Source organism: Vanacampus margaritifer, chromosome 6, assembly GCF_051991255.1.
Source record: "Vanacampus margaritifer isolate UIUO_Vmar chromosome 6, RoL_Vmar_1.0, whole genome shotgun sequence".
NCBI lineage: Eukaryota > Metazoa > Chordata > Actinopteri > Syngnathiformes > Syngnathidae > Vanacampus > Vanacampus margaritifer.
In genome coordinates this window covers 22,844,317-22,865,995 of record NC_135437.1, presented here as the reverse complement: position 1 = coordinate 22,865,995, position 21,679 = coordinate 22,844,317, and the positions used below count along the sequence as shown (strand labels likewise).

The 21,679-nt window shown below is 36.2% G+C and overlaps 2 protein-coding genes across 2 annotated transcripts in view; one reads left to right on the top strand and one right to left on the bottom strand.

The window, feature by feature from the left end:
* dnaaf4 (dynein axonemal assembly factor 4) overlaps window positions 1-21,679 on the bottom strand; it is a 42,223-nt gene that overhangs the window by 10,264 nt on the left and 10,280 nt on the right. The window lies entirely within an intron of this gene.
* Window positions 1,779-20,287, top strand: LOC144053627 (aminopeptidase N-like). Its single transcript, XM_077568272.1, has 21 exons — window positions 1,779-2,082; window positions 2,700-3,006; window positions 4,019-4,161; window positions 4,265-4,401; window positions 5,961-6,087; window positions 6,578-6,732; window positions 7,995-8,108; window positions 8,224-8,367; window positions 8,501-8,566; window positions 10,895-10,960; window positions 13,136-13,311; window positions 13,609-13,685; window positions 13,939-14,072; window positions 14,161-14,216; window positions 15,371-15,518; window positions 15,978-16,069; window positions 17,365-17,472; window positions 17,550-17,717; window positions 17,802-17,942; window positions 19,437-19,518; window positions 19,697-20,287. Exons 1-21 carry the CDS (start codon window positions 1,779-1,781, stop codon window positions 19,853-19,855), a joined length of 2,904 nt encoding a protein of 967 aa, XP_077424398.1. The 3' UTR covers window positions 19,856-20,287.

The following is a 21,679-nucleotide window of genomic DNA, read 5'->3' as shown; positions in this document are numbered from 1 at the left end:
GCCTTCAAATATGTCGGAAACACGAGCGTCACATAATTCACTATGGTAAAGTAGATTTGATCATTCTCACGAGAAATGGATGCCATAAATCTAATTTTACTATTCTACTATTTAAACGTTAGTAGCCTTATTACGCCCCTAAAAGATGATGCATTAAAAGTGACCACATGGCAGGAATGGATCACTTTTACTCTCAGTGTGAAGTGGTTTAATTTTCCTTACCCAAAAAACAAAACAAACAAACAAACAATAAACTTTTTGATGACAAGTCGCAAATTCAGCAGCAAACATTTTATTCTTATCTTAATGTGCATTTTATAATGCAATTTAATCACGTGTTTATTAAAAAAAAAAAAGTTTACTACTGAATTGCCATTAAAATGTATTTCATTTATGATTGATGGAGATTACATAATAGGAACCTTTGCTTCCAGTTATTACCTCAGTCTTCATAACAGCTTCCTGTTATCCATTCTGAAGAGGCCAATTGTCATTTTATATTGCATTCCAAGGTTAAGTTGTGCATTAAAAACCTTTTCCATAAATGTTCACAACCTTGTTGCACGTGTAATCAGATGGAGATAAGTTAAAAAAAAAATCGCTTATCTTTTGAACATCACTATTGTATGGGTGAAAGTGAATAATTCACTTCGACTTGGTTGTATCTTTATTGTCTGGCTAGAGCAAAAGGTGACCTCTGTCGTGCTTTACTGCTTTTGGGGTGTTATACAAAAGGTAATATGATTATCAACTTATCATTTCCCTGTCGTTTTATTGACTCTCAAACCATTCAATCATATCCTTTGTGACACCGTCATTTTTGCCCATCACTGGTACCAATGACAAACATTCATGTAAAATAGTAAACAACTCAATACAGAAAATCAGCACCTTGAGAAGTGAAAGCCCCTATCTTCCAAACTAAACTGACTCCATCTGATTTTTTTTTAGAAGTGAATTTGTTCACAAAGAGAAGTACAAGTACTGTATGTGTCAAACAATAACTTCATCTGTAAACTGCACATTGAATCTAAATATTACAATGGAACGGTGTGCCAAAAGAAACAGCAGGGGGGAAAAACCCTAACCACACGAACCACTTTTATGTCTCACACAACCTTGATATTTTATGTTGTTCCAGTGTGGAAAAAAAAAGAAGCAACTTGACTGTGAGTGTTCTGAGCAGTCACGAACAACAGTTAAATTAAATGACAAATGGTAAGTGAGGACACAGAGTGAAGACAATGGCTACGATGACATGGTTTAATGATGTAATGTGTTAAAACATCAAAATACCTATTCTGTACAAATTTGCACAAACTGTCACTAATATATTGTAGATGTATTGATATGTCAAACTTTCTTTCTGGCAGACTGATTGATGTCACAAACTGCTTTATGATACTCATATTTTAGGGCATTTGGGACTTTATATGATGTACAAAAAATACATAAGAATGTATATCTTGGTGTGTTTTTTAAATGGGGACTTTGTTTTTCAATACAATATGACTAAATAAAAGAACATTTATTATTACTGTACTTAACTTTTGCAATTAGTATTGAGTGACAAGTATTGCAAGTTACTAATTGTTAGAGTAATGAAGTCATCCTTAGGTAACTGGTGGGTTGAGTTAAATGTCACTGTTAACTCATCAGCCAATACAGTAATAAAAAAAAAAAGGGAGGAGAAATGCTGTACAGGGCTACATATAAAAGTTGACCTTTTCTCTATTGTATGCACTGCTTCAGACTGGGGTTCACCTCCTGGCAGCAAAATGGGGAAAGGGTTCTTTATTAGTAAAGCTGTTGGGGTAGTTTGTATCATCCTCGGAGCTGGTGCTGTGGCCACTATAATAGCTTTGAGTGTGGTTTATTCCCAAGAAAAGGCTAAAACTGATAATCACGTGTCCCCAACAAATGCAGCAACTACATCCAAGCCCGCTGCCACGACAACTGCCCCATCCAACAATCCTTGGGACAAATATCGACTGCCCAAGAGCCTGGTACCAGAACTCTATCACATCTCACTGTGGCCTCGGCTTACTCCAGATCCAGAGACAACGCTCTATATTTTCACAGGTAAAGTCTTTATTTATTGAATCTGTAGTCTAAATTTTTTCACTCAAAAACTGTTAAATGCTGTAATTCTCATGACTAAATTTTGCCAGAGAACATAGTTAAGCACAATGTTCGATAAAGTGAATTTTATTTGGTAGGTGTCTTTTATCTGGTTGTGAATATTTGTTTAGAATAAAATCCTTTTTTTTTTTAAATTGGTTTGACCAAAGTTTCCATAATTTTTTGTCTCCTTTCCCAATACAGTAAAAACATATCCAATTTTCCAAATTTAGAGTTGATTCACATTTTTTTTTTTTTTGTATTTTAGAAGCACCATTTAGAAATGTGGCCAAAACTTGTTTCTTCCTTTAAGATGGGGTAATGGACACATTTTCAAAATGTATATATTTTTTTTATATATAATTCTTCTGTCACAACGTCTTCAAGTGATTTGCCACTTTACCTACACAAACTCACAGCTTGGTGCGGTCATATTGCAAGACTTTGAGATAGTAGTTTCTGGTTTAAAAAAAAGACACATTTTACACATTTGTGTTACATTTATTTAACATAATTTTCAACTATTAATATCATTTCTTCACTTTCTTTCCATCATATCACACTAAATGTCATTCTAGGTGATTCCAGTGTACAATTTCTGTGTGCTGAGGAGACAAATCTGATTCTCATCCACTCCAATAAACTCAACTACAGCAAATATGAGAATGACCAAATGGCGGAGCTCATAGCGGTGGATAGTGAAACCAAAGCTCCCTCAATAGTTTCCTCCAGGCTCCAGAAAGAAACTCAATACCTGGTCTTAACGCTGGATAGTAACCTGATGAAGGACCACCGGTACAAGCTTCACACAAAGTTCACTGGAGAGCTGGCTGATGACCTTGGAGGCTTCTATAGAAGTGAATACATGGAAGATGGAGTGAAAAAGTATGTGTTCTTGTTTCTGTTTTTGTTAGTAAAATATGAAAAAAATCATTACTACATTCACGTGCGTAAGATAATCTGCTTCTCTGTTTTCTTATCTATAAGACATTTTATTGCCCTCCTTAACATGTTTGATGAAACAAGTACCCCCCCCCCCCCCCATTAGTTCATGGTTAATTTTGTGGAAAAACTATATATATATATATATAAAGAGTAAATAGATGGAAATATCCTGAAATCCTTTCACGTAGACTTGTTTAGTACACAAAAAAAAATGCTAACCCATTCACTGGGTATTTTATGGATTTTTAGTAGTTCAACCCAAGGTTGGGTTAATTATTTTGACCCAGCAAATTGGGTTGAAGATTGGATTTGGGCAGACTGAAGAGCTCAAACTGGTAGCCATTTTAGAGTTTTGTGTTCTGAAGTTGAAGTAAATTTAATGTAACATTATTAGAAAATTTCGGTGGTGACTGGGCGGCTCATTGGTTAACACGATTGATTTTGAACATGGTGATCCTGATTGAAATCCTGGTCATGGTGAGCGGTAACAACCAGTTGGGTCTGTAGGCAAGACCCTTTATTCTATCTATATCTTAATCTTGACTAAAAAAGGGTATGTTGTGTCAGGAAGGGCATCAGGTGTGAAAACTGTGCCAAACATATTAAGTGAAGTTCTTCTTAGAAAATGTTGGGAACAAAATTTTTATTATTTTTAACCTGGTAACACACTTTTTGGTAGCGCAACTTATTATGTATCATTTTGTAACTTTTTACCCCTTATTGGATCAAAATCTTGACTCAACATGCTTGATCAAATCCTCAACCCAACTCGCTGGGTATAAAAACCCAGCACTGGCGCAGTCCTTTTTGGACCTAGCGATGAGTTAGCTATTTTACCCAGTTGGCACTACTTTTAAGTTTTAACCCAACAGTTGTAAGAGTGCAGTCGTTTTTCCCAGAGTACTATATTTGATGCAGAGAAATGACAAGTTTAATATGCTTTATTGTTCAGGGTTGTTGCAACAACTCAGATGCAGCCAACAGATGCCAGGAAGGCCTTCCCTTGTTTTGATGAGCCGGCTATGAAAGCAATTTTCCACATCACTCTGATACACGACCGTGGAACTGTGGCACTCTCCAATGGAGAACAAAAAGGTTCAGACACATGGCAGTGATCATTCATCCAGATTATTGTTACCTTGATTTATTTATGAACTTTTGTACTGTTGGTTACGATCCATCATATCATTTTCTGCAGAAACAAGTGAAGTCGTCATTGGTGGTCAGACTCTACAGCAGACAGTTTTTGAACCAACTGAGAAAATGTCCACCTATCTTTTGGCATTTATTGTCAGTGACTTTGGTAATATCACCAACAAGATTGATGATGTCACGGTAATGTATTCAATTCAGCAATACTAACAATTGTATTTGTTTATTGTTGAGCTTATCAACAAGCTAAATTTGTAAATACATGTTTGCATTGCATACAGTATGTGACAATAGCAAGTGCTCAAAACAAACAAAATACAACGGACCTTTAAAGATACAATCCTGGGCATTTTTGGACCTTCTATGGACAATTCCGAGCTTGCGTCACAAGTTAAAATGCCGGTCATACTCGGTGAAAGAGAGCTTTTCGCTCATTGAAAAGCATTGAACTTTGGGTCATTCTAATTTGATTTGTTAGGACTATTTTAATTTCAAAATTTGATTAAATGGTATTTGTGTAATGATTTCCAGAATAACCGGATAGTGGATCCCACAAACGCAGAGACACAAAAGAGTGTGGATTGACAAATTTGATTGTACGCAACCGAATTCTACGACACAAAGCGCTGGACGAAGCCAGGAGAAAAACAGTTGACAAAAGTCGCTTGCAAAGTATGCAAAGAAAATAAAGTAACAAAAATACACCCGAGGGCTGAAGAATCGCACAACGCGAATAAGAAAAAACAAAATACAAAACGAGATATACAAAGCGGATAAACTAAAAGCGACGTTGGGAAAAACAACACGTGGATACTAATCACTCAAGCGTAAAGCTGAGGAAACACAAAACTACGGCGCAAAAAAAGCTCAACGCGTGGCGTGGTTAACAAGCACTCAAGAAAACAACATAAAATTATGTCTCAAAAGACTCATGAGGTCGTCGCAAGCTCAATACTCCGACGAGTAGTATCGGCAGTTCCAGTCCTTATAAAGCGTTGATTTGTGAATGAGAAACAGGTGCGGCGCAGGAGGACACGCCCCTCTACTCAATCAGAGACTGAAAACAAAAAAAACACAACGCAATAAAAGCACAAACATAACAATTTGACAACAATCTGCCTGGTTTGCATGCTAGTCACAGGCAAAAGCAATATAATACGCCGTGTAAAGGAAGCATTTGCAATTTGCGTTGCATTGTGGAAATATCAGAAAAGCCCGGATGCTTGGAATTGTCCATTTGGAAACGGTTTACCCCATGGAAATGACCAGAAATAAAAATAATCCGTTTTAAGGACAAAGTCTTGACAGACTAATACAACATTTTTACAAGTAACAGTTTAGTTTAGCGTTCTTAGCTGTCAGAATTATACAAGTGAACAAATACATTAATAAAATGCGTTAACATCAAAAATAGTCTATGGCTATTGAGGCTCGTCCTTCTTTTAGATTACAAGTATGATATCCAAAGAAAAAACAAACAGTCCTGCTCAGAATCAATCCTAAGGCAAAATGTTCTTCTATTATTACTGTATCAAGGCTAGCACAGGCCTGGCCAGCTAGCGGCGGTAGACCAGCTGGGTTAGCTGCTCGCATGACAGAGAGACAAATTCATCATCAGTCTTTGAGTGTTAGCATTTAAAGACAATCGATGTAACGCTGCTTTGTTCGAGTGAATCTAATAGATCTCACTTCATGAGATGTATTTCATTTTCACATTAGCTTCCTGTGTTTTGTCGGTTTAGATTCGAATCTTTGCCCGCAAGTCAGCAATTCACTCTGGCCAAGGAGAATATGCTCTTAACAAAACTGGACCAATCCTGAAGTTTTTGGAGGAATATTACAATTCCACATATCCTCTGCCCAAGTCAGGTAAGTCAAATATGCTGTTTCTACTTTCCAGGGTTAAACAACCTATACTGTATATGATTTTTCTTCTTGGGCAGATGATTTCATTATGTTAGTATTTTGTATTTATGCAGAAATAAGGGAGGGACAAAATTTGTAATCAGAATGAACTTGAAAACAATGAAAATTGATCCATAAATGGTAAAATAACGAGGCTGCATTTCTGTGAATTCACCAAGTAGGCCTAGTAGTAGCTTGCAGACATACCAAATTTTACTTTTCAATGAACTTCTTTGACAGCACTGTAGGCTCATTCATCATCCATTGTTGAAGAATGACAAGCTTTTATCAGCTCATCAGAGGCACTATTTTATCTCTTTGTGTTTGTATTTCATGGCTCGATTGGGAACTGCATCCTAACTGGTCATAAATGACAACGTTAAACAGAAACAGCAGTCATTCAAAGGTTGCCTTTTGCAAACATAAACAGTTGCTTTACTCTTCTTGAATACAGATCAGATAGCCCTGCCAGACTTTAATGCTGGAGCCATGGAGAACTGGGGTCTAATCACCTACAGAGAGACAGCTCTCCTCTACGATGAAGCCTTCTCCTCCAATGGCAACAAGGAGAGGATCGCCACCATCATCAGCCATGAACTGGCTCATATGGTTAGTTTACATAAATAGTGGTCAACAATGCATCACACCTTTTTTCAGTAAGGCCTAAAACGTCACCTTTTAAACCAGTGTGGTAGATGCAAATTTGAGTGGAACGATAAAAGTTCATCATCACCCCAAAGGCAAGACCAGACAACTCCAGTTCAGACAGAGCATTTTTATTTTAAATTCACTACTTTGATGGAAATAATTTGTTAATGAGCATTCACGGTCTGGAGCCCATGGATTTATCCAAATTCAGAGATTATGGAGATGCTCCATGCCTTAACTTCAACCACCTTCACTTTCTGCTTGTTTGTAGGTTTTGTTGTCTTCAGTTGAAGCAAGCATTGACATCTGACCACTAACTTGGAATATTTTCCTTCAAAAAGTGTTTAATTCTTTTATTATTTATTAAATTGATTTATTTATATAATATTAATTAATTAATATTAATTAATTAATATTAATATTTATATATTATTTATTTATTTTATTATTTATTAAATATATATTTATTATTCTTTTATTTAAAAAAATACAATAAAAACTACATATATATGGATAGTAGGTGTGTGCCCAAAAAATCGATTCTCATAAGAATCGCGATTCTCATTTAGTACGATTCAGAATCAATTTTGAATGTCCCAAAATCGATTTTATTTAAATTATTTCCTACTGTCTTGCCTTTGTGCCTTTATTGGGAGCGCTGTTCATGTTGTACTCGATTTGGCCACTTAGGGGCAGTATGGTTCCACGCCGTCTGTTACACTGTTAAGTTATAGCCACATTAGAGAGTAGAAGGAAAAAGTCCTGATCAAGTTATTCCAATAAAAGTTGTTTTTTTTTGTTGCGTGGAGCCGTTCTTTTGAGTGATAAAAGTGCCCCGAGTAGCGTGCTAATTAGCATTAGCGAGTCCGACTGGAGTAAATCATCACGATTCTTTGCACATTTATAAATTAAAGCAAAAATCATTGTCAATCAAATCATTTTGAATTAGAAATCGTTCTCAACCGAAAATCGATTCTGAATCAAATCGCAGACACAAAAATCGGAATCGAATCGAATTGTGAGACATTCAAAGATTCCCACCCCCAATGGATAGGCCTGTTGCTAATGAACATTTTGGGTGGTTGAAAGAAAAAAATTAATTAAAAAATGACTTAGTTATCACACCTCAAAGTAGCAATTATTTTTATTTATTTTTTGTGTGTGCGTGTGTCAAGTGTCACCGTAACAGCAGCAGTAGTAGTATTCTATTTTTGTGCTTTTAGTGGTTTGGGAATCTGGTCACCCTGAGGTGGTGGAATGACTTGTGGCTCAATGAAGGTTTTGCGTCATATGTTGAGTACCTTGGAGCACATAAAGCTGAACCTGACTGGAATGTGGTGAGGATCGCTTTCCAACTCACAGAATCTCCAGAATCATTCTCATGTTAGATGATAATGATTTCGATCAAGCACTAGTTAGTGACCGTGCTGTTTCAAATATTTCTTTCAACAGAAAGATCTTATCGTGCTGAGCGATATACACAGGGTGTTTGCTATCGACGCATTGGCCTCCTCTCACCCTTTGTCCTCCAAAGAAGAAGATATCCAGAAACCAGCACAAATCAGTGAGCTGTTTGATGCCATTTCATATAGCAAGGTAACTTCCTACAGCAGGCCTTTCACACCTACCTGAACTTTTAACATCTCTCCAACTGAAGCAAAAAGCATCTTTTTTATTGGGTAATCAGTGAATTTGCATTTTGATCTACATGTTTTTCCTTCATATTTAGGGAGCGTCTGTACTAAGGATGTTATCAGATTTCCTGTCTGAAGAAATCTTCAAAAAGGGCCTCAGGGTAAGGATTGTTTGCACCAATATTTACCACCTGAAAAATACTCATGTGATGCTTGAAATAATTTTAATTTTGACAATTTGTGTACTCACAACCAAGGAAGATGCTGTGTATTAAAACTAGGGTTGCCACAAACACTTATTTTACTAGTCGACAAGTCACCGATAGTAGTCGGCTAGTCGCTATTAGCTCTTTGACTGCCAAAAACGTTAAATAACGTTTAGTAAAATCCTATGGAGGAGTGCCAAAGACGCTAAAAGACGTTTTTTTTCAAAACAGAGGTGAAACTAACGATTTTCTATTGTTGATTACTCAAAAACGGAATAAGGTAGAAACAAACTTTTTTTTCTGATGAAAGATGACAGTCCAAGCTTTCATTTGGTAGTATGTGTGTTTCCATAGTCCAAACACATAATTTTCTGTGGACCTTGAAAGATCAGTCAAAAATGCTTAAATCGGATGGCACCCACGGCATCCCTTTTCTGAAAACGTCTGGCAGTCAAAGAGTTAGTTGACTTATCGGACCATATCCAAATCGCAGCATATCACACCAGCAAGCTGCTGGTCTTATATAACCGTCATTATTTTACAGCTTAAATTATTTAAGGTATATGCAAATTAAAAATAAAGATGATTAAGTTGATTGTGCATTCCACTTTTATTCATCTTTATTCCTGACATGTTTATAAATGATGGTGCAACTTAAATTGAAGGTGTGGCACATTATTAGCTGTAAATGTTTAGTGCATTTGAAAATGGAACCAAAAACTATTTATTTCTTTTTAACTCATTCACTGCCATTGACGGATATAGACGTCAAAAATTCATTTGAATTATTTCTATTATAAATTTTTTTTTTCCACTTTTATTAACAAGAGTATGAAAACCTAGAAAAAAATTATTTACATTTAGAATAGATATACAATTTGTGATTAATCGTGAATTAACTATTGAGGTCATGCAACTAATTACAATTTTAAAAATGTAATCGCCTGACACGATTTAAAAAAGGAAAAATTATTAAAATTTAGGGGCGTCAGGCGACTACATTTTTTAAATCGTAATTAATCGCATGACTTCACTAGTTAACGCACGATTAATCACAAATTTTATATCTGTTCTAAATGTACAATAAAAAAAGTCGAGGTTTTCATACTCTTGTTAACAAAAGTGGGGGAAAAAAGTTAAACTAATAGAAATAGTTCAAATGAATTTTTACGTCTATAGCCGTCAATGGCAGTGAATGAGTTAATGTAGAAGATAGTGACATCAGATGAGTAAAATATGAAAAAGGCACCAACGTAAAATAAACACTTATAATGGTTTTTATTTTGTTTTTAGTAGTCCTTTATTTATCCAAAATATTATACAAGTACTTTTAAAGTATTAAAAAAATGGATCTACAAAATCAAAATGAGGTTTGCACATGAAACATATAAAAATAATCATTAAATATTAGGAATTAACATATTTTTTAGCACTGTAATGTATATTGTCATAAACAGGCTTATGTGCTACCATCGTGGGTTGTGGCAAAAGTCATCTTCTGTTAGTTTGAGTGCTTCTGTTTCCGAGACCTTGAACACATCACTCTGTTGGTGAGTGTGGGAACGAGAGTGAGAGCGAGTGTGTGTGCTGTCTGTGTAATGGCTACGGCCATACGGTGGCTTTGTTTTGCTTGTCAATAAACCAGAAAAAAAGCATAAAAATACGATGACGTCGACTACTAAATTAATTGTTGACGAATTTAATAATCAACTAGTCATGACTTGTCGACTCATCTTGGCAGCCGTAATTAACACTTTTGAAAGCCTCTATTCAACAGGAATATGAAATAGAATACAATATATAATTTAGTTATAATAACTTTTCCTACCCAACATGCGTTATGAATTGGCAATTTTCCAAATATGAAAATCTGAATCAATAACATTAGTGTCATATTAAACACTTGACTGTGAATTAGGTGCTTCTCTGGGGTAAAATGGTGGCAGATCAATATGAGGCAGTGTTGGTTTGCCCACAATCAGAGTGCCCGCACACGTGCAGTGAATGATTGACACTTTGTTGGGAACACCTTCTGTCTCTGATTGGTTATTTTTCTTCGGGGTCAGAGTTATTTTTTCCTTGTGCAAGATGGAACCAGGGTTAGCATTTTTTTTATTCTACAAGTCATATTACAGTAACTGTTTTAACAAATTTGCCAAAAAAGGGATTTTTGAAAATAGAAAACTTCCCCTGCCAAAAAGTAGGCTTTGATTGCATGTACAATGATGGCTGCATTTACACTATATATCCACTTTTACCTTTGTGTTTGTCTATATCCTTCAGACCTACCTGGCTGAATTTGCATTTGGAAATGCGGTTTATACAGACCTGTGGAATCATCTTCAAATGGCAAGTATTTTTCATGTATCATTATATAATAATAATAAAAAAAAGTACCCTGTATCTTCTAATAGTGGCACATATTCTGCTACATGCTGTGTGTAAGTTAACTCATTCACTGCCATGAATTCATAAAAAAAAAAAAAAAAGCTTATTAAGAATTAGGGGCGACAGGCGATTAACATTTTTAATTGTAATTAATCGCATGACTTCACTAGTTAACTTACGATTCATCACAAATTCTATATCTGTTCCAAATGTACAATTTAAAAAAATCTAGGCTTTCATACTCTTGTTAACAAAAGTGGGAATCAATGTGAAACTAATAGAAATAGTTCAAATTAATTTTTGACGTCTATAGCCGTCAATGGCAATGAATGAATAAAAAAAGAAGAAGAAGAAAACATGATTAAAAATTTGGGGGCGTCAGGCGATTAAAATTAGTAATCATAATTAATCGCATGACTTCACTAGTTAACTCACAATTAATCACTAATTTTATATCTGTTCCAAATGTACAATTTAAAAAAATCTAAGCTTTCATACTCTTGTTAACAAAAGTGGGAAACAATGTGAAACTAATAGAAATAGTTAAAATTATTTTTTGACGTCTATAGCCGTCAATGGCAATGAATGAATAAAAAAAAAAGAAGAAGAAAACATTATTAAAAATTTGGGGGCGTCAGGCGATTAAAATTAGTAATCATAATTAATCGCATGACTTCACTAGTTAACTCACAATTAATCACAAATTTTATATTTGTTCTAAATGTACAATTTAAAAAAATCTAGGTTTTCCTACTCTTATTAACAGAAGTGGGAAACAATGTTAAACTAATAGAAATAGTTCAAATGAATTTTTTACGTCTATAGTCGTCAATGGCAATGAATGAATAAAAATAAAAGAAGAAGAAAACATTATTAAAAATTTGGGGGCATCAGGCGATTAAAATTAGTAATCATAATTAATCGCATGACTTCACTAGTTAACTCACAATTAATCACTAATTTTATATTTGTTCTAAATGTACAATTAAAAAAAATCTAGGTTTTCCTACTCTTGTTAACAGAAGTGGGAAACAATGTTAAACTAATAGAAATAGTTCAAATGAATTTTTTACGTCTATAGTCGTCAATGGCAATGAATGAATAAAAATAAAAGAAGAAGAAAACATTATTAAAAATTCGGGGGCGTCAGGCGATTAAAATTAGTAATCATTATTAATCGCATGACTTCACTAGTTAACTCACAATTAATCACTAATTTTATATTTGTTCTAAATGTACAATTAAAAAAAATCTAGGTTTTCCTACTCTTGTTAACAGAAGTGGGAAACAATGTTAAACTAATAGAAATAGTTCAAATGAATTTTTTACGTCTATAGTCGTCAATGGCAATGAATGAATAAAAATAAAAGAAGAAGAAAACATTATTAAAAATTTGGGGGCGTCAGGCGATTAAAATTAGTAATCATAATTAATCGCATGACTTCACTAGTTAACTCACAATTAATCACAAATTTTATATTTGTTCTAAATGTACAATTTAAAAAAATCTAGGTTTTCCTACTCTTATTAACAGAAGTGGGAAACAATGTTAAACTAATAGAAATAGTTCAAATGAATTTTTTACGTCTATAGTCGTCAATGGCAATGAATGAATAAAAAAAAAAGAAGAAGAAAACATTATTAAAAATTTGGGGCGTCAGGCGATTAAAATTAGTAATCATAATTAATCGCATGACTTCACTAGTTAACTCACAATTAATCACAAATTTTATATTTGTTCTAAATGTACAATTAAAAAAAAATCTAGGTTTTCATACTCTTGTTAACAGAAGTGGGAAACAATGTTAAACTAATAGAAATAGTTCAAATGAATTTTTTACGTCTATAGCCGTCAATGGCAGTGAATGAGTTAATGACCGTGATCTTTGTGTGGGTTCACGTGCATGGGGTCAGTTGTTTTACTGAGTGCATGCGCCATGGGTGAAGCGCAGTGTTTCCCAGCCTTTAGTCAGCCAATGTAGAAACATAAACATTTAGGAAATTAAAAATGAATCCTGTAAATACAAAATCAACACAGCAGAATGTTGCCAGTGTCTAAAATGTGTGACATCACGGAAGCAGGACAGTACTGTAACTTGCGCGTCAGTTGAACAAAGAACAATTCTGTCTCTGCAGGCCGTTAAGGATAGCGGCTTAGGTGGTCTTCCTGGAACTGTCGATGACATCATGAACACTTGGGTGCTGCAGATGGGCTTTCCCGTGGTTACAATTAATGCAACAACTGGAGTTATAACCCAGAAACATTTTCTCTTGGATCCAGACTCCGAAGTTACTGTTCCATCTCCTTACAAGTATGAACTGTGTTCAATACTTTCAAATGTCTTCATCCAAAGACAAGTATATCATATATCGTATATCATATCATTTTTCCCCCTGCAAGTGAATAACTATGATTTGACCCTTTTCAACATATGGTAGTTATTTACTGTACATTCAAATATAAATAAATAACAAACCTAAAATCTAAATTTAAGAAATACAAGAGATTATACCCACTGGAGGAATTACTACAAACTACAAAGAAAGACAAAAAATTATTTTGGTAGTGGCCCAACAAATGTGTATGAGTAATCAATTGTCTTTTGCAGTTATGAATGGATTGTACCTATCAGGTGGATGAAGAGTGGAGTCCTCCAAGATCAACGATGGTTAACGAACGAAACAGGTCATTTGCATTAGTAGTTTGACACAACGTAGCCACCAATTAAAAAAAAAAAGTTATTCTCAAATAAACACCCCTTTGACAATATTATTATCTTAGTCGATGCAGTCTATTGTTCAGATTTAGCCTGTGACTCTATTGTCACCGTCAGTATCAACTGTATGTCTAAATCCCCAACACCAGTACCTTTACCAGCCTTGGCACATAATATACTCTAATAATAGTGACTAACCCATGTTACGTTTCTTCTCTCTAGATACAGAAGAGTTAATGAAGTTATCAGAGTCCGATTGGCTTCTGGCCAATCTCAATGTGGTGGGTTACTACAGAGTTAACTATGACCAAGGCAATTGGGACAAGCTGCTGGAGGCTCTGAACAACAACCATTTTGTGAGACATTTTGTGACATCACCACACTGTTTTTCAACACCTTTTGATTTGTTTCAGTCAAGTGATAAGACTTTTGTGTTTTCTCAAGACCATACCGGTGATCAACAGAGCTCAGCTAGTGGATGACGCCTTCAACTTAGCCAGGTACAAACAAACAAACAAACAAACAAACTATTTGACCAAATATCATTATAATGCAATCTGTCTAACTAACTAACTAACTAACTAACTAACTATTTGACCAAATATCATTATAATGCAATCTGTTTTTGCAATTTTGTTACACAGCTAATAACGACAGGCCTCTACACAAATTTTTGCACTGGTTGCAGTTGTGCAACCAACTTTTTCAATTGGTCGCACCAGCATAGGATTTGGTTGCACCCTTTTTGGGGAGGTACACCATGACCGTATTTGCTGATGTATTGTTGTCTTAATAGGCATACCATTGTTTCGTATGACGTAAAGCTTGACAGTAACTCAAGATATTATATTGTATCTTTGAGTGTCCAGAAAAGCGCTATATAAAGCTGATGTATTATTATTATTATTATTATTATTTGCAAACAAGCAGTGGTTGACAAAACAAGTCTATTATTTGATATAATTTTAAAAGAAGACCCCAAAGGCTTTGCTGTCCTAATTTTGTATGATAAAATAAAATACAAAACAGCAATAGGCCGTGTGGTGTTGGGACACAAATAACAAGGCAAGAGCGTATACAAAAAAAAAAAAAAAAATTTTTACTGAACACGCTATAAAGTAGTTCACAAGTGAATCGTATCGTAACCTCTGCTTCAAATAGTCGCCATCTTAGAAGTCCTCTCCTTCTCTCATGTGTCCCAATGTTATCTGAGTAACACTGCCACCTAGTGTTGCTCAGTGCGCTCCCCTTCCATTCATTTCCGAACAGATCCTACTGTATGTTATAAGCTTCAAGCAGCATATCTTTGAACCGTTTCCATCTTTACTGCCTGATGAGGAGAGTTTTAGCCACGTTTTAAACAGTGCGACGGCAGAAACATGCAAAACTAGTGCCAACGGATGACATTTTTAACATCACATATTGAAAGGTTAGCCACATTTGCGAGCATATTAGTCACAGTCTCAAGCCCTGAATTACTAGAAAAGTAGACAATCGCACCATTCGATGAATAAAATACAATTTAATAACCACCTCCTCGTCATGAACACAACAGATGCAGTCATGTATTATATTAAATAATATGCAGTTGAGATACGGTATGAAAAACGGACTAATGTTGTACTCATCTTTGCAATGCTTTAACCCCCAAAAGGGCGGAGCTCATCCCCACGGTGCTGGCTCTTAAAACCACCAAGTATCTGGATAAGGAGAGGGAATACATGCCCTGGGAGTCGGCCCTAAACAACCTGGACTTCTTCTACCTCATGTTTGATCGTAGTGAGGTTTATGGTCCAATGCAGGTGGGGGTTCTTCTTGTCATGAGAAATACAACAAATACACTACATTGATTCAATGAGAAAGGCTCAGCTTGTTAGTTGCCTCAGAATAAACATTTTGGAATTAAACTTGGTGGGTAAAGTTTGGCTCATTTAAGGCATGGATGGAGTTTGATGATGAAGGTCTTGACTAAGCCCACACAGAGCAAGCAGTTTTGGATGAACCAGAACAGAGACTGTGATCCAACACCACTGACCTATGATCGATATTCATGCTTCTTCACAAATATTCCCCACAAGAACTTCTCAAAGAGACACATTCCATTTTTGCAAACGAGTAGACGTTTTAGGAGCAGCTATTTTCAAGAACCAGATGTTGCCGCATTTATACTATGCGTATGCGTGTGTATTTACAGTATGTGCTATATGCGCATGTAAATGTTGTTTGCTCTTATCATTCAAGCTCATTCTTGTTTGTTTCAGGATTACTTAAAAAAGCAGGTCATCCCACTGTTTGACTATTATAAGGACATGACTAAAAATTGGACTAAAGTACCAGATGGACACATGGACCAGTGAGTAAAGACTGAAGGGAACATTTCATTTGCCCCTGAAGTAATCTGCCACACTGTATTAGACTAGACAAACTAGAAAAATTCCCGCGGAAATTTTGAATGGGACTGCTGACTCTTTGGTAATGAGCTGAACAGTTTAAAATTTAAACGACTGGAATCGCTCAAGAAATGTGGAAGTTAACCATAATCTAAAAATATGTCACTGTCACTTTAACAACGCACACCCATTTTTGACTTGGAGCCGTCACGCGCCCCACATTCCATTGAGATTCTATGAGAGACGCACCCCTTGAACAAAAGCCTCTCACGACTTAACGGTTCAAGATACAGATTCAAGAAATGGCTCGTTAGAACGGCAAGGGTTTGGGGAACACGAGCATGTTCTCATTTTTTTAATCGGATGAAAAATGACCAAATGAGAGCAGGTTGAAAACTTGAAATGAAGAGCGAAAGGCGCCTGAATTTAACATGGCAGAGATAGGCGAGTTGGTCCGACTTAAAGGGAAAATAAAGGTACTAAATGACACCTTAGCCAAATAAAAGTTAGTTTGTCTGAAAGAAGTCACTCGTGACTACAAAATGTGAGAATTTGACGTCTAGTGAGAAAAGATTGTGGCCATGGTGACAACTTGAAGTGAAACTTTTGACTTTTGGCAAGAGATTTGTTGCTTCCCGGCACTCTGGCTAATTGCTAAAACAGAGTGTGTTAAAATGCTATATGACTCACTGTCTTTGAACCCGCACAGAGGGGAGAGCTTTCATTCCTTAAAAAAAATTTAGACACTGAGCTAAAGATGGGAAAAATTCCTACAAAATGAGCTAAAATTCGTATCGGTCGGATAACGTATGCGTGCACAGCATGTCTTGGAAAAAGGTGCTTGATGTGTGATTTTGTCTTTCCATTTCCCATTCATTCCTATGGCACTTTTTGGGGTAGTTTTTGGGGTATTGCGTCGCCGTGGTAAGTGGGAATTCCTAGAAAAATAATGCCGCACCGAGTCAGATCGAGCCGCATCGTTTGATACCTCATTTGTCCCGGTGCGATCTACGGTACGGGCCGCATTTTTGCGGAAAAATCCGTGGAAGATGATATAATAACCGCAATAAACACATTTTTGTAGGATAGTAATATGTGCTGCTTGCTACGCTCAGCAGTCCCATAATTAGACATCTTTATTATTTAAAATGTCACTAAGCTATTACTGTATATTCATCAAGATTCCTGTTTTTAATCATAGTGACTGTTACTCTGTTAGACTGTTAGTCCTTGTTCATAACTTTGGATTTCCATGCAGGTACAATCAGGTGAATGCCATCAGTGTGGCTTGCAAGACAGGCCATCCCGAATGCCAAGAGAAGGTCACGATGTGGTTCAAGCAATGGATGGATGACAAAATAAACCCGTAAGTAAATAGTAAGATGTGTCCTTTTTGTACTTCTATTGCCATTTGTGAGTTTCTGAAACGCCATCTGTCTCCAGAATACACCCCAACCTACGTTCTACTGTCTACTGCAATGCCATTGCAGCAGGGGGCGCTAAAGAGTGGGACTTTGCTTGGTCTGAATTTCAAAATGCTACCATTGCGACTGAAGCGGAAAAACTCCGTGCTGCTTTGGCTTGCACAAAGCAGCCTTGGCTGCTAAATAGGTACAGTAAGTTCTGTCCAGATCATCATGACATCATACCATACTTTTTTACTTAACGCCAAATCAATGTGGCGGGTCTCTTCAGGTACCTGGAGTACACGCTGAATTCCAGCATGATTCGAAAGCAGGATGCCACCTCCACCATAGTCTACATTGCCAACAATGTGATTGGTCAGTCTCTGGCTTGGGACTTTGTCAGGGCTCATTGGTCATACATTTTCACACAGTGAGTAGGAAGTAATACTTTTTAAGTGCTTCACGTGTAGCCTGTTAACCATTAAAGATCACAGCATGACTGTTTAAAAGTGCTAAAATAAACTTTACAGCCCAGAGTAAAAGCTTCCCATGATTGCAGCTACTACAGTTATATGGCATGTCAGGTGACTTATTTACCTGACATTTGATGAAAAGAATCTAAAGGCAATGAAACGGTCCCACTCACGTGACATCAAAACTGAATGGCAGCTTTACAGCTTGATCATTGTGAAACTTGTTGCAGTTCAAATTCTGCTGTGCTGACTGTTGATCTCAGGCCAAGTGCAACATGTTCAAGTTAACAATCAATCCAGTGCTTTAAACACATGTTAAATACAAATTGAACGTTTGAACCCTGTTTCAAGGAGTTGTTGTCATTTGCATTTTCAGCATTACATTATTACTGTATTATGTTCAAGGGTCTCGAACATATGAAAACTATCGATTTTTCCAAAAAGTTACATTTTTTAATTTATTCCTTTTGTGTGTGCAAGTATTATCGCTGTTTTTTTTTTTTTTACTGCCTGATAGGTGAGGTTTGCACGATCAATTCGAGGAATTCAATTACGATGGTTCCAGCCATGAAAATGAACTGCTTTATAAATTTGTAGATGATTAAAGACTGCGAGTCCGGGCTTCGGCCTTCCTGGGTGGAGTTTGCATGTTCTCCCCGTGCTTGCGTGGGTTTTCACCGGGTACTCCGCTTTCCTCCCACATTCCAAAGACATGCATGGCAGGTTAATTGAACACTCCAAATTGTCCATAGGTGTGATTGTGAGAATGGTTGTTCGTCTCTGTGTGCCCTGTGATTGGCTGGCAACCAGTTCAGGGTGTACCCCGCCTACTGCCCGAAGCCAGCTGGAATAGGCTCCAGCACCCCCGCGACCCTTGTGAGGAAAAGCGGTCAAGAAAATGGATGGATGGATGGATGGATGGATTAAAGACTGGCAGTTCCTAATGGAGTTTAAACAATTACTATCAAGGGGAAAATACAGTGCAAAGAAACATTTGTTTGTTTACTTGTTTATTTTTTTAGTTAACTTTTCTGCTTGGTGACTCAGACCTTGTGTTTTTGTCATTTTGTCATCGAGGAATTCAATTATGATGGTTCCATCCACGAAAATGAACTATTGTGCTTCATAAAATCGTAGATGATTAAAGACTGAAAGTAACCAATGGAGTTTTAAAAATGATTTTATTTATTTTCTTTAGTTAACATTTTCTTTAGTTAACATTTCTGCTTGATGAAAAAAATACTCAATCAATTCCAATTCCTTTATGTTGAAAAAAATATTACTTTATTCTTAAGCCTGCTTCTTTTCTTGTTGCTCTTTTCTCATTAAATAATACTAAACATGTTCCTTTCCACACCAGTTACCGTTTACTATGACTATTAGAGTTTGTTTGAAACTTTGTGTAAAGTTTTAAAATATGATAATATCTTGTTGTCTTTCTGCACTTACAGGTATGGAGGTGGATCTTTTTCCTTTTCCAACCTCATCAATGGAGTCACCAAACGGTTTTCCAGCCTTTTTGAGCTCCAACAGGTTTGCTTTTCTAGATAATTTAACAGTTTGGAACAGTTATCATACCAGATGCATTATTCCTGACTGTGGCGGCAAACAAATTCAATTAAATTAAATAATAATGTTTGTCTGTTCAACAAAGCTTCATAAGCATTACTAACGATTCTAATAATAATGATCACTTCCTTTGCCATTGCAGCTAAAGCAGTTCAAAGAAGATAATGCAGAGGTTGGTTTTGGCTCGGGGACCCTGGCAGTGGATCAGTCCATCGAGAGAACCATCGCCAACATGAAGTGGATAGCAAAGAACAAAAACAGCGTCCTAAATTGGTTCAAGGATGAAGCAAAAGCTTTATGATGCCCCCACTTGCTGTATTTAAGTGTATCAAATTATATTTGAATAATTGTTTGAGAGAGTAAGCACGCCCCCCCCCCACCTTGAAAATATAGTCTTCATTTTTGATCTTAACTTAAGATTTGTTTTGCCTTCTCTGAAATAAGTAAATGATTCAGTATTTTCATTTGAAAGAACTTTTTCATGCAATTTATTTTTAATTATTCAAAATTGGCTCACCCTACTATTACACGATTTGAATTAAAACAAACTAATTTGTATATACTGTCTGGAAAGCTTTGACAGTCAAGGGTAAAATGACCAAAATAATTTGAAGACAGATGCTTTGATTACCAATTTGCATACTATAATTCCGTTATTTATTTTTTTATTGCATTCAGCATGTACTAAAGCTTTACTGCTTTTGTCAAAGTTTTTGCCATCAACATCCTTCAATAAATGTGTCTATATTTACAAATTTTGCCATGATTATTTGTTTTCCTAAACTGAATACTACATACAGAAAAAAATTACATGAAACAAAACACGTGCCAATTTAGAGATTTATAGAGATGTTCCTTCAATAAAGGATAGACTATATCACTTATATCAAACTTTATTTATAGAGCACTTTTCATACATAAAAAAGTGCTGAGCTATTAAACTTCCAGAATACAGTATAAAAAGAAACCCTCCTCCTCACTGCAACATCCCCATGTTCACCCCCCCCAACCCGTCCTATGTAAAATAAATAAATAAATAAAAATAAGTCATGACGGCGCACAGAGAAAGCATGTGAGCGAAACACCCTGAGGGGAGCTCATCCACACTGAGAGGCATGACAGCCCATGGCCCCAGAGAGTGTCGCCATCACAGAGACCCCGGACCCTGATTGACTGGGGTAGGCCCCACAAAGGAGAGCCCCCACCTCCCACTACCCCCAGCCACCCCTCCCAGCGCAAAACCCCCCTAATGAGGAAACACTGTAGCTAAAAGCTAAAAAAATAAAAACAGAATACAATTCTAAAAGCTAGAAATAATAACAAAATAAAAGCAAAGCTAAAGCACAATACAAATATAGGAGCTAAAAACAAAACACAAAAAAACACTGAGATTAATAAACTAAAAGAGTAAATGAGACCAATTAAATGCTGATTCCATATTTGAGGACTATAATGGCTGAGTGCAGCCTCATTGTGTGTTTTGGTCCTTACCCTAGGAAAAGATAAAAAGGTCGATACCAGATGGCATGAGGATCTGCAAGGGTTGATATTTTGAAGGAAGTACAAATATGGGTTTTGTCGTGCAATGTGCGGGTGCCATCACATGCCTTTACTGAGTACCATCAAAAATGATTGTTATGTTGGTGAACAAATTGTCAACAACTGATGACACGTATGTTAGGGTTCCCCAATTCCGATCCTCGAGGTAGTGATGGGACGTAAATTTGTGCCGAGGCTTTGGAGCATGTCGAGTAATCCAGAAAGAAATTGAAGAAGCGCGTATCGAGGCATGATTCATTCCGACCAAATGACGTCACAGATGGCGTGTGACACTTGTCACGGGTTCAGGAAGTGTAAAAATCAATACCCAAATTAATAATACACAAAACAAATATTACTCAATTACAAGTAAATTTAAAAAAAAAAATGCTAATTAGCAACTAAAGCATGTGTAATTATTACTAAACCAACATTGTTGCAAGAGAGCAAAAAGGCTAAGTAGTTCAAACTAGAGTTTTAATTTTGGCCACAAGGGGGGTTTGTGTGCACATGAAGCCTCACAAGCAGGATCTTGGAACAATAAGTTAAATTTTACTTGCCGCTCAGACAATCTTAAAAAAAAAGG